At 31.0% G+C, this 18,682-nt stretch overlaps 3 protein-coding genes and 1 long non-coding RNA gene across 5 annotated transcripts; 2 read left to right on the forward strand and 2 right to left on the reverse strand.

Moving 5' to 3' along the window:
- The first annotated feature begins 513 nt into the window (after positions 1-513).
- Positions 514-4,919, forward strand: LOC126966460 (uncharacterized). Of its 2 annotated transcripts, none has more exons than XR_007729739.1 (6): positions 514-778; positions 1,221-1,424; positions 1,691-1,774; positions 2,423-2,491; positions 2,955-3,044; positions 4,690-4,919. It is a non-coding gene; the product is annotated as an uncharacterized LOC126966460 (long non-coding RNA). The 2 variants fall into 2 exon arrangements; XR_007729740.1 differs by lacking the exon at positions 514-778 and adding an exon at positions 1,099-1,137.
- Positions 4,920-9,985: 5,066 nt separating this feature from the next.
- LOC126966459 (LON peptidase N-terminal domain and RING finger protein 3-like) lies at positions 9,986-11,924 on the forward strand. The gene is made up of 2 exons (XM_050810505.1): positions 9,986-10,516; positions 10,983-11,924. The coding sequence occupies exons 1-2, from the start codon at positions 10,322-10,324 to the stop codon at positions 11,205-11,207; spliced, it is 420 nt and encodes a 139-aa protein (XP_050666462.1). The 5' UTR covers positions 9,986-10,321; the 3' UTR covers positions 11,208-11,924.
- Positions 11,925-14,369, reverse strand: LOC126966455 (zinc finger protein 687a-like). The gene is made up of 2 exons (XM_050810497.1): positions 13,954-14,369; positions 11,925-13,879 (listed from the first exon to the last, which is right to left on the reverse strand). Exons 1-2 carry the CDS (start codon positions 14,079-14,081, stop codon positions 12,154-12,156), a joined length of 1,854 nt encoding a protein of 617 aa, XP_050666454.1. The 5' UTR covers positions 14,082-14,369; the 3' UTR covers positions 11,925-12,153.
- A 2,003-nt stretch (positions 14,370-16,372) lies between these two features.
- LOC126966456 (cartilage-associated protein-like) lies at positions 16,373-18,193 on the reverse strand. Its single transcript, XM_050810498.1, has one exon. The coding sequence runs from the start codon at positions 17,820-17,822 to the stop codon at positions 16,725-16,727; it is 1,098 nt and encodes a 365-aa protein (XP_050666455.1). The 5' UTR covers positions 17,823-18,193; the 3' UTR covers positions 16,373-16,724.
- Between the last annotated feature and the right edge of the window lie 489 nt (positions 18,194-18,682).

Raw genomic sequence — 18,682 nt, forward strand, 5'->3', positions numbered from 1 at the left:
TTTTTCATGTCTAGAGATTTAAAAGTTTCAATTATTTGTCCAGGGCTAACAAAACTAAAATTGAAACTTTGTTGACATCCTATAACATTTTCCAGAAGAAGTGACTCAGCAACACGGGTGGATAAGCATTGATATTTGTCTCTAATATTATAAATGATGAAATTAGTTGTAACATTACATTGAGGATATTGTAAAGCTTTTAAAACACTCATGCTATCTGTTATAACGATCCAATTATTATATGACTGTTCTCCAATATATTCTAGAGCAGCATATATGGCAGCACATTCTGCTGTGTATATACTAGCCAAGGTATTTAACCTATGACCGAACCCACTCCGCAGTTGTATGTCATAAACTGCCATAGAGATAGCAGTATTACTTTTAGATCCATCAGTATAAAGCAGGGGTGGGACCGTCGCCTTAAAGTGACGTTTTCAGAAAACTGTAGTGCCCTCTGATAATTGGCCCCAAAATTAAAGCTTTGTCAGCTGTCACTCGCTTTGAAACCTGCCCACTGGTCATAAAATGGCTACTTCTAACGTTTGCCCTTGTATGTAGCTCTCGTGTTCCATTTTGCATATTTTTGGTATTGAAATCGAAGTGTAAGTGGGTCGAGTCGAGCCTTGTGTTCCTCCGCCTTGCTGTTGCGAATTTACTCCAAAAATCTCCTAATTCTGTGAATTTCTACTTTTTGTGACAGAGACACTTTTGTTTGTGGAATTTATGAACTTTGGTGTAATGCCGAGACGTTGTGCTTTCGGTTGTGCGCTACGTGGTAAGTAAATTATTCTCTTAAATCTTAACAGTATAGTTTATTGACTAATCTTGTGATAAATAAATTATTATATAAGGTTTGTTCTACTCTCAGGTTCTACTACCGGTCCGTAGATCGAATTTGCAATCATGGTTAAAACTATATAAAAGCTAGGCTTAGCTAGCTATTATAAACATACCGGTTTTCTGTATCTTGCCCCAAAGATTAAACTCCAATCCCTCAAATCACCTTATGTCAGACTTCAGACTCCCCCTGACTTATATGGTTTAATAAAAATTGACAGCTGTGCTGGCTTCTGACACCATTCTTATCAAGAGAAAAGTCAATATATGAGTCCAAAATCTAATACTAGCCCAATGGTCATAACACTATGTTATCACAATTTATCTGATGGCTTTAATAGTCACTCAATTTATTTAATAATGTTATTTATTATTTTCAGAGATTCCAATGCATTGTTCCCCAGATGCTGTCAAATTTCCTGAGCAGTTTAAAACTTGGGTCAGTCTTGTTGGTGGAAACCCTTAAACATCTGATTTTGAATTTTATAAGAAGAAGAGAATTTGTGATATACACTTTTCTGACAAACACAGAAATCGTAATCAACGGCTAAGCACATTGCCAGTTCAAATGCTTCATCTGCCTGGTAAGTCCTCTAATTTAACACATATTGAGTTAATATTCGATTCTATTCCTTATTCTGACAGATTTAGTCACACCACTAAGAATCTTTGTTGAGTTGATGGTTTTTTTGAAGGTATATTGTATCATTCCGGAAACACCTGATTTTCTTACACAGTTGTGATTACAAAATTCAATGGTTGCATTTCTAGCTGAAACTAACCAGTTTCAACTCAATGATAATCATTTAATAATGAAACATAATATTTACATATTCACATTATTTTTCAGGACAACTACAGAGTCAAGTAATCTTAGGACAGGCTTCATCCACACAACATTTACTGCCTACAATAATACAGCAAGACTGTTCAGGTAAATAATTTATAAAACTTATTTACAATGTCGTAAAGGTTACTATAACATAAGTGACATTCTTAATGATACCACAGAAATGGCATGGAGCGGCCACCCTCAGGGTATTAAATAATAAATTTTATTGTATGATTTAACATTGTAACCATATTTGCGCAAAAAAAGAAGCCCGCTGAGTATCTTATCAGGTCTGAGGTATACTTTTTCCAATAGGTAGTATTGACTTTCTGTAAGTGATATTATATCCTATTTCGAATAAAATATTCAGAATGAATATAAAGTCAAACTCAATTGCTGATAAAAATCTGTCAAAATTTAGCCTAGAAATTGAAAATTTGATTTTGTTCTGCTTTTAATCCCATGTCTTTTATGTATCTTCTTAAAATTATTGATATTTATGGACATACACATACAAAATTTTGATGTATTTCTTGGTTGTAATTTTAAAATCTTGGGCCCATAAAATGTTATTGATTGAAAATCTCACATTTGATCTTGATCTTAATGTCATGTGTTCATATAATATAGTCTTCATAATTTCATGTCATTTACATAAGATTTTACAAATCACAATAAAAGTTCTCCGGTTCTCTGTGGCATACAAATAATAAATAATCATTAATCTATTATTATGTTTATTATTTACAGAGCTATATGTGAGCAACTTTATTTTAGAAAAAGCATCAACTTCAATAACATTCCAACCTGTGGCTGCAGGTAAAATTCACATATTTTTTTCAATTTGTTGGCTATTATAAATAATAATAAATATATAAATTAATGATTATACTTTGTTTTGAACACATACCAAAATATTATATAATATATTTCTATCTATTATACACAACTAAACCATAAATAAAACCAAAATTTTATAATTTTAAAATTTGTGAGTAGTGTCAGTATGTCTTTTTTTCTATAATGGTTTTGTTTGACAGCTTATTTCAACTTGTGATTCAATTTGAGCTCTAGACTCTTAAGAAATGCTGCCCTGGTTCTACATTTTCTGAGTGCTACTTCATTATGATTTGATTTTTGGTTTTATTTTTATTTTTCTCCATTATTAATGATAAATTGATTAAATTTAAATAATTATAAATTAAATGATTTGAAAAGTATAGTTAAAATTCACTCTGACAAAGTGGGCAACAAACTACATAAGTATTATTTCCAATTTCAGATGCATCTCAACAATTTACTTCAGCAAGGTGCTTGATGCTGGAACATAATTATAGTTTTATTAGCAAGCCTAAAGGAACAGCTGGAAAAGGTATTAGTATTATTATACTAATATTACAAATGGGAAAGATTCTGATTTCTTTTGAAAATATTGTTTTTATACTTTTTTATCCAAAAAGTGCTGAATAAATTTGTATGAAATTTGGCATAGTTTATGATCTTTTGTCTAGGTGGGCAAAGTAGTTCCCTCATAGTCCCGGAGCTGGGGACAAAAATCAGCAAGATTCTTGTAATGGTTTTGAACTCTCTTTGACCTAAAACAGATGAAAAACGTAGATGTGACATAATATCAGATAATAGTAAAATGCCTACTATTCATTGCAGCTGTGTAGCAATTTGTGTTCTCATTTTGCCATGAAGACAAAGTTATTTTGTATGTGCATTTGCTTTAGCTGACATTGAAAATACTTCTAAATTTGTATTTACTGTAGTTATGTATTACCCAATAAAGATAGTTAATTCTAATCTGATTATGAAACTATGTTATGTTAGTATTTACTCTGATTTCCGCGAGTGTTACACATTTAAATGAAACACGTTTAAAAGATAAAAACTAGAGTAATTGTAACTGTGTTTTTACATTTTGTGTTTAATTAAATATGTTAGGTTGAAAAGATCGGCCTGTCTGCGTTAATACTCTTTGAATAGTGCTTTGAAACACGATATTTACTGCTCTGTGTGTGTGTAAATGTCTATTCTAAAGGCACCCTACACACTGCACCATTTTTAATTCAAGATTTGTTTATTATGTTCGAAATTAAATGAGTTCACATTTTTGATAAGTTATTACGAAAGCACTTCAATGTAGAATTATTTGAAGTTTTCTTCAAGTTACAATGTGTAAGCATTATTATGGTTTGGTCTGAATGGCACTGTAGCTCTTCTTATTACTGGGCAAATGAGACTTGACATTTAAATTCAAAAATGTTTTATCCAATAATGATAATTCTAATAGACTCCTATTAAGAAATTGTTCTTCACGGATTTTTTTTGTCAAATATGGACCTTTCTTTGACCATCCTCTTATTAATAATAGGTACTCCATTCCCGGACCGGGTTTTCTACCCGGCCTGGAATGGGGCAGTTATTGAGTTTTTCGTAGTAAACTTCTCACTAGCAGCCCAGCTTCTCACTCACTCACAGCAGTTCAGAAATGTAGATGCTCACCCCCAATTACGTGGGAATTAAACATTGTGAAACGTGGGTGGAAAAATACACCTCTAACCCTTCAGGAATACAGATGTGAAACTGTGTAATGTTATGTAAATTCTTATTTTGTTTATTTGTTTCGCAATAACAGGAAGTAAAAAATGAATGAATAAATACATAGCCACATTTCATGTAGTGTGCATACTCCTTAATCATAGATTATTGTTTATGTTTAAGTTCATAGGTAGGTGACCCCATTCTGTTTATAAACAAAGGCCCCGCCTAAAACTGGCAGTCTCTTTAAAAGTTAAGGTTGTCTAAGAAAAGAAATTGAAAAATAATATTTTTATTTCGTGGGGAAGTTTTTTCTTATTTTTTATTTATTTATTAAAACTTAAACATCACCATACTATTGCATATGACCCAAATAACGTACTATTGAAGGGATGTTATACCCTTTCTGGTTCACGTTGTATATTATATATATATTATACTATACAATTTGTAAATTAAACATTCTTTCACAGATCTAATGGCTCCACAGTGCACAAAGATCAAGCATCTTCAAGCAGAAATATCGCGCTTGCGAAAAAAAAGGACAATCTTTCAAAGCAAGGTTAAAAGGTGGTGCAGATCGATCAATCGAATTTTGTCCGGAAAATTAACATATGTGGGTGAAGACGAAACAAAAACAGCTGCCCAACAATATTATGATAAACATAAACATTTTAAAAATAAAAAATAATATGCAAACATTGCTTTTTCTTATAACTTTTTATTAAACTATCCTTTATGTTCTATGTTGTGGCAAAAGTAAATAACTAACTCTACGCGCAATTTCAACATGGTAAAAAATTGAAATACCTACATTAAAAAGTAGAGTTAGTTATTTAATTGCGTCACAACATTAAAAATGAATTTCATAATTTCGAGCTAATATATTATAGTTATTTTCAATATAAATAAGGGGGCCAATATTCAGATGGCGCTAGTTTTCAAACAGACATAATGCGGAGAGAGGGGCTCAGCCCCCCAAAAAAATTTTTTTTTCTATTTTTGAATTTTCAATATCGCATATCGTTAGTTCGTAGTTTGTTCTTAATTGTTCGCCATAAATAATTGTTTGTTCTTTTGTTGTTTATTTAAAAACATACCCTTTAGTTAGCCCCCGCAATCAAAGTTATTAATATTTTTCTCTCAATATTAGTTTGTAAATACACATTGACGTTTGTTCTTTAGTAAATATTGTTTGTTCTAACATTTAATTGCTTTTTTTTGTTTAATTAATAATTTTTAATTACCTTAATACAAATTTGCAAAAACTTGCATTGCGCATGCGCATGCGCATGCAAATATAAATCAAATATTATCTTTACTATAATTGTATTAGAAGTGTGGAAACAACTTTATTCACTAGTAAATCAGTATATGCCTTTACTTATGTTTAATTGTTTAAAAATCATAATAATTTATAGTTCCATAATTCTTTGAACAACGATAATTAACATCTACGACAAGATAGTTGAACTATAAAATTAATCAATATTTAGTACTTTTTTTCAGTGGGAGTTATTGATTGGAAACGATTCAGATTTTTTTTTAAATAATAACGATGTTTCGATCGTTAACTACAATGTCATACATTAATCGACTAATTAATAATTAACGACGTATAATTCTTACAAACAATCATTATTGGGGGTCCATGTTTCAAAGTTAACCTCTTGGAAACTTTTGTTCATGTTGAATCGAACAAAAAATTTTATCGAATTTGAATTCATAAAAATCAATTTATTTAACAAGAAAATCAATGTTTCTTGTAATTTCCCGATAAGAAAATTGAAAAATACACTCAAAATATTGTTGACTGATAATAATTTATCCAAGAATTTTATATACAAGATTTGTATTAGTTAAAATTCATAATAATTATTTTTAGCTTATAAATCACAATTGTCTAAAACGATATACTTGTAAAAATATATCCTATAACTTCAATTTAATGACTGTGCTTGTCATTATAATTTTCAAAAAGACCGCGTTAAAAGTCTAAACGTAAAGTTGACGCATGCGCAGTGCAAGTATTTAGAATACAAATATTCGAGTAATTAAAAATAATTAATTAATAAACAATGTCAAATGGGAACAAACGTTTGTTATACATGAACAATCATAAACAGAGGTTTATTGACCCGTATTGCTAAAAAAATATTAAAAAATGGGATAGGGGGGGCTAACTTAAGGGCACATTTTTAATATTTTTTTTTAAATAAATAAATCGAGAACAAACAAATGTTTATAGAGAACAATCAAGAACAAATGGCGAACTAACGATGTAATAAAAAAAAAATAAAAATCTGGGGGCTAACTTTCGTGAGCTGTAGAAAGGGCTCTCTTTTCCCTATATATTATTATACTGTTTGGTATAAAGTTGGTTATAATTTTGCCACTCTGACAGCATACTATATACATCTTCCTTATATTTTAATGATTCATTAATAATTATTTTAATAGGTGTATATTTTGAATTATAAGAATTTAAATAACATGGCCAAAGAATACTAGAAAATAGATTATGATCACAAGAAAAATGTAACAAATCGGAGATGCCTTCTACTTGATAGTAGGAATTATTGTCAGTTCGGTTAATATAGTCCTGTATCTTCAATAGGAGTGGATGATTATTAATAGAAGTTAATATGAGAAAGAATTTTGTTTGTAGATATTTGAATCTAAGAGCTAGTGGGGGAATATTACATTCTACATGTAATGATATAATAGGAGTAGACCTAAAAGCGCCTGTTATGCTCCTTAAGCATTTATTTTGTATCTTTTCTAATTTATTCACTAATGTAATTACTCCACCATAACAAAAGAAGGCATACTCAAAATGGCTACGGACTAATGACTTATATAGTGTTAGCAAGATGCGTGGGTCTGCACCCCAATATGTACCAGCTAATGATTTCAGAATATTGCAGGTAACTCCTAAAAACTTTATTGAATTATCTGTTGAAATTTCCTGAGTACCATAATATATTTTTGCAACTCTTATTCTTATAGAATGCTTTGAAAATATTACTACTTTGCTTTTGTCAATACTGACCTCAAGACTAGGATATTAGAAATTATAGCTCCAATTTTTTGAGTGCTACATTAAGATCTAACACAACATTTGATAAATTAAGTCCTGAACTTTACACTACTAGATCATCAGCATATTGGAGGTTAGAAACTCTATTACCCAAGACAATATTTATTTTTTATTTATGAGGATTATAAGGAGCAATGGACTCAAAATTCCGCCCTGCGATACGCCTCTATATGAATATCGAGGACCTATTAATTGGTTATTGACTCTAACATAAAGTTTACGACCATGAAAGAAATTGAATATCCAACTAACTATATTTTCAGGGACATTTAAGGATAGAAGAATGGATGATAATTGTTCTAAATCAACATTATTAAATTGCTCCTACAACATCCAAAAAAACACCAGCCAATATCTTATTGTCAATCTGGGCACTATGGATGTCAAGACAAAAATGCCGTAGACTCTCACAAGCAGAACGACCGCATCGAAATCCAAATTGATTATTAGGTAAGAGGTTGTTACTTTCAATATAAAATATTAATCTCTGTTTTATTAATTGTTCAAAAATTTTACCAACACACGAGCTAAGTGTGATAGGACGATATGAATCAGCTGAACTCAATTATATAATATACAATAAAGAGGTAGATATCGCACTAGCGCGCGCTAAATGTTGCAGACAAATTCAGACAATTGTCGTAATTTCATTTAGTCGGCTAATAGCAGCGAGCTAAGCGGAACGTTTTCGTGGCGTGACAATAATAATCTAAAATGCCAACCTGTGTTTAAAGAAAATGTAAAAACTATGTTTGCAAGCTATATAAGAGTGAAGGTATTTCATACCATACGAAATTATATAAAAGAACGTCGTATTTGTATTTTATCACGATTTTATTTCTTATTTACAAATAAATCTCGAATTATTAACGTGGTGGTTCGAGCAAGATAGAGAATATGATGTCAACTGCAGCGCGATAAGGACAAATAGTATGTGTCATAGATTAATCAACCAGAAGTGAAATCGTAGGCAGAATACATAGCGTTCGTAACCGCTTGATTGCGGAACTTGAGTTTTCTTGTGAGCGTCTTTCTTAAATAATATTATGATGATAATAATAAGTTCTGGCTTTCAAAGTCTTATAATAAAGGTGTTATAGAATGAGATTAGTAATAGCAGGCTATTTGATATTTTATTAGTACTTAATCTTGGAATGTATGTAACGTAACCAGGAGGTCTACTCGCAAAATCGACATCGACACATTTGGAACGATACGATAATACTCCGAATATACCAGAACTACCCTGTCTGCCGCGGGATGATCGAGGTAGTATATTTTAGGACAATTTCGGATATGATGTAAAAGAGGCGTTGTGGTAGTAAAAGTAATATGAAATTTAATATTTTTTTTAAAAACAAGTGCGTAGAGCTGAACTATCAAACTACAAAAACAAGTTTTAGTGTAGGTAGCGGACGTAGACAGTAAGTGCTATCTGCTTGCATAGGAGTTTTTTCAGTAACACTGCCCTTTCGGTATATCCCTTGCTAACTGCAGAAGAATCAATTGATCATATTCTTCCCATTATCTTATTGTAATAAACCCTCAATAGAAATACATTCATAAATAATATAATATATAAGAAATAATATATGTAAACTTAAAACATTTTGGGAGCCGTCATTAGTAAAATTGTAAAAATGGAACCCTTATTGTTAATACATTTTGGTTTTGTTTTGATATGTCTGAATTTTTTTATTATTAGTACAAATAATTTATATCATCATTATGGCTATTTATAATCAATATTATTATTTTTTAAATCAATAACACCTAATTTAAATGTAGTTTTACTACTTTATAACTTTTATTACATGAACTCATGAATTAGACATGACTCAGTAAAAAATCATATCTGGTGAATGATTCTGTGTTTTTATTATGCAAATACGGTTCTTAAACTTCTGGTTGATAAATCTATGACACATACTATTTGTCCTTGTCGCGCTGCAGTTGACATCATATTTTCAGTGGCACCAGCTGGGATGGACGCCTTAATATTTTGTTCCCTTAAATATGTCGTGTTGTCTAGGAATGTAGTAACCAAATTGGATCGTTTAAACACTACTCCTATCTTATATTTGTTGAGTTTCTTAAGATATTTGCCTTTATAATGCCTTTAGAAGCGCGATAAGTAGCTACTAATAGTTAGCATGTCACGACTACCAAGTGGCTGTTCAGTGACACTCTCTATGAAGACTATAAATTCATGATCGGCACCTGCGTCTTCCGGATATCGGCGACAATATTCGGCCACCCTATAGGGCAAATAAAAGTCCTCGTGGTCTTCCAATACTGTACGCGAATCTGAGTATTCGCTACTTTCAGAGGTGGAATCTAGAATAGACTCACCTTTATCTCGTTCCGGCTTGTTTTTTTTCCGCCTTTTTGACATCTCTTAGCACAAACCTAAATCACTAAATATATAAACTTTTACGTATACTAAACAAATTAAATGATAAACATATACAAATACTTAGATACTTTTCAAAAATATGAGGATTATATACAATATAATAGAAATATTTAATTTTATAGTTAAAAAGACCGCCCTAAGCATTCAAGAGTTCCCGCGCTTTTCCCTTTTGACCCTTGACCAGAGTACTGAGTAATAGACAATAGTGTTCTACTGTTCTGTCATCTCACATCTGTGGTTTAGGCTGTCTTTGCTACCTCTAACTGTATGTATATTGTTTAAATTTGATTAATTTAGAAAACAAATTTAAAATCAATTTAACATTGGATTGTGTGCTACAGCCCAAAATCAAAAGGAGAAAAGTGTTATAGAAAGGTTATTGATGATTGGATTATAAACGTCTGAAGTATTTATTTTTCGTAAGTTTTAAAGGCGGAAGAAATATTATTATTTTACAGTCGCAAGATTCATGAACCTATAGATCAGTACGGATACAAAGATTTTTTTTTAGTTTTTACTGTAACGAGACACAGGCATTTACTTCAACAGGACATTGGATAAATTCAAACTTTATAAATCAAGATACAAAATGGTTGAGTATCACGATAATGGGGCTGTGATTGATCTAACAGACTCTTTTACTTTAGTAAATCACTATGCCCTTTCCAATTCGATAATAGAAGTTGATGATACAGATGATTCAATAATTATTAATGTGGAAGAGAATACATCAGCTGTTAGAAAAACTACTAAACAATTTGGACAAGGATCCAATATAGAAAAAGTATGAGTTCATATTATTATCTTAAGTGGTTTATTTGTTATTTTTCTGTTTTCTAAATGTTCCTTTTATAGACATTGGTAGGCTCAGAGTACAATTTTAGATTTAGCTTTTATAAATAAAATGTATCCAATGAGTAATAAGCTTGAGTTATTATTTAATTCTTGTTTACTTTCAATCAATTGACAATTAAAGAGGTACATGTCAAATTAAAAATTGTTATCTACCATTAAATTGTATGGAATATTCTGTTAAGAGCTTGTTATTATGATGGGAACAGTCCAGGCCATAGGATCATGTTATCATTATGGACTCAATCTTCTGTAGGCAAAATCTCATCTTATATATTTTATTAGTTTTTCTGGGCCAAGCAGTGATAGTTGTAAGATTAATTAATTTATAATCACATATTTTGTATTGTTTGGTGTATGTTTTAAACATGACTGAGTATTTTATTGGTATTTTGCAGAATACAACTAGGACACCAGAAGAATTGCCTTTGAAAGTAGGAGTTTGTGCTATTTGCTTAGAACAGTTGGGAAAGACACAGCCAGGAACAACAAAATGTGGGCATGTGTTTTGTCTTAAATGTCTTGAAAAAGCACTTCGTCGTGATAAAAAATGTCCACATTGTAGAACAGTTTTGAAAGGTGCAAATGCTTATCATAAAATATTCTTACCAATAGGCATATAAAATTCTTCTTTTATCAATTGAATAATTTAAGACTAGTTTTATTTATGTAAATAAAGACAATCTCCTATGCTTTCTATGTCTTCAGGATATGGGTGGGGCTCATTGAGTGTTAGTGAGCAACTCCAAACAGTGCCTGAGACTTGGATGTAGGTTTATTAGTTATCTCTCTTATGATATATAAGCTTTCTCCTCCTCTGTATATTTCACTCTCCTTACAACAAAATTCTTAAGAAGTGTGTCTGAACAAAATGCTTTTGATGGTTTATTCGCTATGTTAAAAACTTATTATTAAAAAATAAAACTTTCTTTCTTTTACTTCTAAATAAGATGTATATAATGAGCTTGTTGTTTTACAATAATTTATTTAGTCTATGTTCCAACTTAAAACTGAATTAGATTAATATAGATGTATAATAATTGTTATTTATAGAATTGTGACATAGGACATGTATGACTCGCTTTAGCAGATTGGAAATCAATCACACACACACTGTTTTGATGAATGTTTGACAGGCTATGTAAATGAATTCAAGACAATTCACGAATATAGTTGTGATACTCTCTTCTAGTGATGCCAAATACCATTTACCATTCACCCACACAGGGATTGTGTGAAAAAAAAACCAGGATAACATTATACTTGTTAACTATATGTAACTATGTAGTCTAGGACTTAGACTTAGTAGAATAATAAAGAAAATTCTAATTAAAAGCATATTTTATACTTTTATTTAATCACTTCTATTAGCAACATTTACAACTAAGAATAATGAGACTACTGAGTGTCTTATAAGATATTAAGGATTTTTAGATTTTTGGTTGTTTTTTATCAAGAATGTCAGTCCATGTACATGAAAATGCTTTTCCAAGATTTCAAAATTTCATTACTGCTATTAGAAACATTTATAAATAAGAATAATGACACTATTTTGTTTCTTATAAGATATTAAGGATTTTTAGATTTTTGGTTGTTTTTTATCAAGAATGCCATTCCATGTACACGATAATGCTTTTCCAAGAGTTCAGGATCTGAAAACTTTTCCCTACAAATGTTACATTGATTTTTATCAAGTGGCTCATTGTCATGTGTGTTGATACCAATGTGATATTTTTCTAGCACATCTTTATTAAAACAACATTTTTCTATTGTATATCCATCCACATCAGTGATATCATGTTCTAGTAATAAGTGTGTAGAAAATGATGGTTTTACTGCAAAACACTTACCACATTCCATGCACTGGTATGCCATGCATGGTTCTCTATGGGCTTTCAAATGAGATTCAAAGTTTTGTTTTAATTTTGTGTGATACTCACAAAAATAACATTTGTGTGTCTTTTCCAAACTCTTTGATATGTTTTGATTATCAGTTTTGTCAATTCTATTATGGACTACTTGTTTAGTAAGTTTATTTATTGATGGCTTGCTTATGCTTGAATTCAATGTTTTAAAACTGGACCTTTTCAGGAGGTTTTTGTGATTTAGTTTCTGTACACATACTTTTAGGTTATTGAAATCCATATTGTGGAATTTCTTGAAATGCTTTCTAATTTCAAGCCAGCTTTCTTGAACGTTAGCGTTGCATACATAACATTTTATGTGACCTGATACATTTTGATCATGGGGTTTTGCAGTTTGCACATCTGAAATAGTGCAGTGGGGGCATTTGAGTTGAAAATCAGAACTTTCTTCAAACCCTACAGTTATTTTCCTATGACAGGTCTGACATTCCTTAGTAAACCAAGTGCTTGAAGACCTTATTAATGATTTTATTTCATCTGAAGCAGAATGTTTCTCTGCTTGGTGTATTAATAGGTTTAATACATCACTGAAAATATTACCACATGTCCAACATGGAAATTTCTGTACTATCTTTTCAGTGGATATATGAATATCTAAATGCTTCTGTATCTGGTTAGTATTCAACACAACTCCTGGACATTGTTGACATTCATAATAAGTTATTATTGTTCCATTACCTAAGGAACATTTAGCAACATGTTTTCTTACATTTGCCTCATTATATCCAGCTAGCATACAATAACACTTGAACACTTTATTTAGATGAGTATCCTTCAAATGCTTCTTGTAATTGTTAGGATGGAAAAGAAAGCAGCTACCAAAAAAACATTTAACTCGGGAGGTGACTCTCATCATCCTAAATCCTTCACAGTCATGATTATAGGGATATACAGTTATCCTCTGAGGTAAATTCAAGCCACATTCAGGGCAACAATATGGGGGCTTTTTTAAATGAATTCGCAGGTGTGCTATAAGGCCACAGCTTGAAGGCAATGTAAATAAACATACAGGACATGGATAAACCTTATCGGAGTGTTGCATGTAATGTTTAACTCTATCCTTACTAACAATTTTTGTATCAGATATATTACTTTGACATTCTATACAAAGTGTATCATTTGACTCAGATCCTATAATTAGTCTATCAGTTGGGTTCATTTTATCTGGCTTGTTTGATGTTTCAAGTAAAGGCTCTATGATTATATCACCCATGTTAATAGTTGCAGTTTTAACAACATGTGATCGAATATGAGATAGAAGCTGGCATCTATTGTAGTACAGTTTTAGAGCACCACAATATCTGCACATATACTTTATTTGTAATGATTTGCGGTTTATATGGTCCTGATAACTTGATATAAATAAAAATCTAAAACAAAAAGATTAGGTAAATTAACTTAATTAAAAACCAAGAAATTTAATAATTTATTGAGTATAACTTACTTATCTCCACAATCAGTGCATGGAAATACTCTGTACCCCTCTGTAGCTATTGGAATTTTGTAATTTGGTATAGCTTTACTAAATAGGATATCTTTAATGCATATATTATTTATTGACTCTGATGTCATTTTATATGATTTTCAGTTTCAGTGGTGTACCTATGTCCTATGGAGTTCCATATAAAATATCTTGTGGCTAGTACTAACTAATGTATCACATAGCTAATTTAACTTTTCTTCTGATAGTATTAATTTTATTATGCTCACTAAAAGTGCAAATTTCCTGGAATTGAATAATTCAGAAGCCAGAAAACGGTGTGAAGTGTGAATGCCATTTAATGTTTTTGGTCTTGCCACTTAAAAGACTTCAGTATTGCCAGTATAGGTATAGTCCCAATATAATTAAATATTTAGCGATGGTATTAACTAGGAGTTTACCTACCTACGTAGTATAATGTACTTTTAACAATATTAATTATTTTATAGATTTTCATAGTTTTGGAACTTAAAATACGATTATCTATTGGTAGCACACCACAGAGTACCTTTGTATATACTAGTAAGAGAGACGTACCTAACTATTAGAATGGGAAAGACAGTGTACCGCCATCTGTTAGCATGTTTTGATAACTTTTTTACGCTATAGCTACACATACCTATACCTACTATATAATTAGTTACCCTAATGGTTTGTGTAATAATAAAACAACAAAATAATTTTCGAGTAATTTATTTTTCCTTTTATAACGTTAATTGTAATTATATTGTTCGCATTCACTTTAAATTTATCTTTATAATTATTAGACTCCTTGTTATTTCACACACATTAACAAATCACATCGTGACAAACATTAACAAAAGAGTCACTGTGTAATGATTTTAATGAGTGAACAAACGAACTCAACAGAATATATCCGCTGATCGCTCAATCGCCCACAAAAAATGGAGGCGTGACATTTTAATATTTTGGATTTGCTATGACAGCAGCGATATCTCTGTGCATAAAAGGCATTTATTTTCTCAAAATTGATTCCTTTAGAATTCTTTTTGATGTCATTTCTAATAACTACTACCGCTTTGGAAACAAATGCCGCTCTGAGACAGAAGAAGCGGCGCAAGAAACTCTCCCAGCATTCTTTTTTTGCGCTCTTTTCAATAAAAATATACAATATTGTACAGTCATTTCTATAGCTATAAAATAATCACAATCTAGTCCCAGGCTGTCCGATCATTTAGATATTCAGCAGTGTAGTAATAGGATTTACGACAGAGCCATTTTTTTTATAAAACATTTAAATTTATTTATAGATAATGCCTGAACAGTGGCTGGTACTTTATTATAGAAGTGTATACATTTACCCTTAAAGCTGTTATGTATCTTATGAAGCCTATTAGAATTAGTTACAAGCAATCCCTCATTTCTAGTGTTCTTATAATGAAAATCACTACTAAGAGCAAAAAGGTGACGATTTTTGTGAACGTATATTAAATTTTCATAAATGTACTGACAATGAACAGTCATAATATTTATTTCTTTAAATTTTTCTTTGAGAGACTGGCAGGTTCTGTTCATAATATAATGCTAATATTTGTTCTTACTGCTGCAATATTTTGGTACTTTTTAATTTTATATACATGTGCGTGTACTAATACCGTTGCGATACAAAGATAAGATTGTATAACCTGGGTAGTGGGTACCACAGAGGCACATTTACAATTCATGACGTACGTTCGGAGTGCAACTGAACCACAGAGTACTAATAAGATAAACTGAAATGAGGCATCACTCGTGCCATAGCCATCTTTTTAGAATGGCTAGTGGTACATTTGTGATATTTTCGTGCTTTCGCTTTGTTTTTGAAGTTTTCATTATTACGATGTGATTTTTGTTGGTAATAGTTTTGTAGTTTCTGCTGTTTTGTGTCGCTACTCGTTATTATAGTACTGCCAGAAAAATAAATACTTTTTTTACTTAACCCTGATTGTTTCATCACTATAATAATAATCAGCGTCATCACAACACAACAACTTTGCATCAATCATCTATTATTGAAAAAATAAATCGTTTATTTATTAATAATAATATCCTAGTGATCCCGATTGTTTTACACACCGTAACAAAGCAACAATGTGACGTCATCGATTATCGACGTGAGGTCCAGAGATAATGTAAATTTCAGATCAATCTGTCAATTCAATTACTGAGTTTGACCCAAATAAATATGACGTAGTATTTACATCCTCTTTGAAAATAAATAAACACAGGTTAAGCTAATTATCTCTTTAAATTTACGCTTGAATTCGTTACCTGTACAAAATACACTGCTGCTTCTGGAATAAAAGATTAATTTCTAAGTACTTAGAAGCACTCAGTCTCACTTGTAGGAATATACAAAATAAAGTAATTTACAGATAAAGTCATTTAATAAGGTCATCACGCTCACTGCTCACATAAAGTATAATTATGTAAATACAAAATATGTAATATTATAGTATTCATTATCTTATCTATATGGCACTTTATTTGGAACTCTTATCTAGCTTGTTATTATAAGTTTGTCTCACAAACAAATTATTTTAGTCTAAGATAATTAAACCTAGGGTTTAGCACAATAGAATTTATGATTGAATATACTATTATAAATCTAAAGCTTCATTATGTATATAGCCAATATATAAAAATAATTCTTTTTTACAACTATAGGCTATAACTAAATACAGCCTAAATGCAAAATTATATTGGCTTGAAAGTAATGTTACTCAATTATAATGTTATACCAAATTAATTTCAAAATTACTACCATTTTGGTCATGAAAAAGTTGTAGTAACTCCTTTTCATACTGATCTCTTTTAAAGTAATAAACAATGTCAGATCTTTCCACAAAGCTACTTTTGTTGATGAAACTTTCATACATTTCTTTATTTTCTAGCATATTTTTATCCCTTGGTAATAACAGTAAATAACTTTCTACAGCTTTACCCACATCATCAAACCGTTCCAGGTAATAATAACAAATCTGTAAGTAATTAAGGAGATCTGCAATAAATTCAGTGCCTGAATTAAACAAAGGTTTTAACTGATTTTGACAATTTTGCTGACAAATTAACAGAGATGTTAGGGAATTAGATACTAATATTGATACTTCAACAGACCATTCTTGTTCTGGTTGCCATTCACATTCAGCACGACAACCATTTTCCCATGATAAATAATTAGTTAAAGATTCTTCCATATTAGCTATTGTCTCTCCCCATTGCTTGGCATTATATGATTTTAAACCAAGTCTGTACAGCATCTGATAGTCTTCACTTTCAAGATCATCTACTTCATTAATATCAACTTCAGGCAGATCAATGTAGTAATCCAGGTTCTTCTTCATTGCATCATTAAAAGGGTTTGCTACAAGAAATGTGTAAGCTGCAGACGCAGCTTTTGGTAATGCATTCATTTGGAAGTAACAAATGTGCAAATATTCATACGGCTTTCTTTGCTGCATATCAGACAAAATATCATCAGATGTATTACTGTACATATTAATTTTGTCAAAACCTTCATCTGTACACTGTTGCAAACACTGACTAGTTTTAAAAATTTTTTCATATATTTTCAAGTCTTCTATATTCTCCTTTACAATTACATTAGGTATATTTTTACATTTTAATCTGCAGTTAATTAGTGTGGTTTTATGGAGTTTATAAAGATGTAATGATTCCTCAAAATATTCTATACATTTAGACCATCTTTCTTTGGTATAGGCGGCAATACTTTTTTGATAAACATTGTCTAATGATAAAAGTTTACCAGACTTTATTTCAACAATATACATAAAAAGAAATAACAACATATAGCTTTGAATATACCGAGACATTATTATCAATTATCATTAAAAATAATAATCAGATACTTTGATTTCCTCACAGCTCACAGCACCTGGCACAATTCAGTATCCACTATCCACTCATGACTCAACATTTAACCTCGAGTTTTTATCTAAGAGTACGCCGTGGTCTGTATCTCTGACTCCACAGTCCACATACATAGTAAAATAGGTCATTCTCTGAATCACTGTCAAACGTCAATCACTGTCCAGTGTCCAGACTCCAGCCCTAAACATTGATATATTTTGAGAGTTAACTGGGTACACATACAATTTTAATACCCACTACGAATAGAGATGGCGGTAACATAGTATGTACCGGAGCCGAATTCACCAACAGACCTTTAAATCAGGAACGACTGTTTAAGCTTTAAACAACCGTTTATTATTATTTTAGTGTTTATCATGCCCAAGCCATTGAATTGGTATTTTAACCGATTGATATTCTTAGAGGAAGTAGCATACGTAGGCTAACCGTTGTTTTGCTCTATGACGTGGTGGCATTGTGTGAGATGTCTGTTTCAAATAAAAATGCAAGATGCTTTGAATTATATTTTTGAAGTGTTTTTGATGATTTAGTGTTCGCTCTTGTTTTTCAAACATTTTCACTTTCCAAACGGAAAACAACGCAATGACATAATTATCATGCAATCGTAGACAAAGAAAGTTCCAATGGGTAGGTACCTAAAATATCGTCCCTTACTCCCATATACGTTACATGACGTCACCATATTAGAAGCGGCAACATAATAACGACGAAATTAACAGTTTTTATGTTGGCATCAAATCTCACTGAACGTTTCATTCTAAACTGAATTAAAATTTTTAGTAATTCAGTCCCGGCTTTTATT

This window comes from Leptidea sinapis, chromosome 10 (assembly GCF_905404315.1).
Source record: "Leptidea sinapis chromosome 10, ilLepSina1.1, whole genome shotgun sequence".
Classification (NCBI taxonomy): domain Eukaryota; kingdom Metazoa; phylum Arthropoda; class Insecta; order Lepidoptera; family Pieridae; genus Leptidea; species Leptidea sinapis.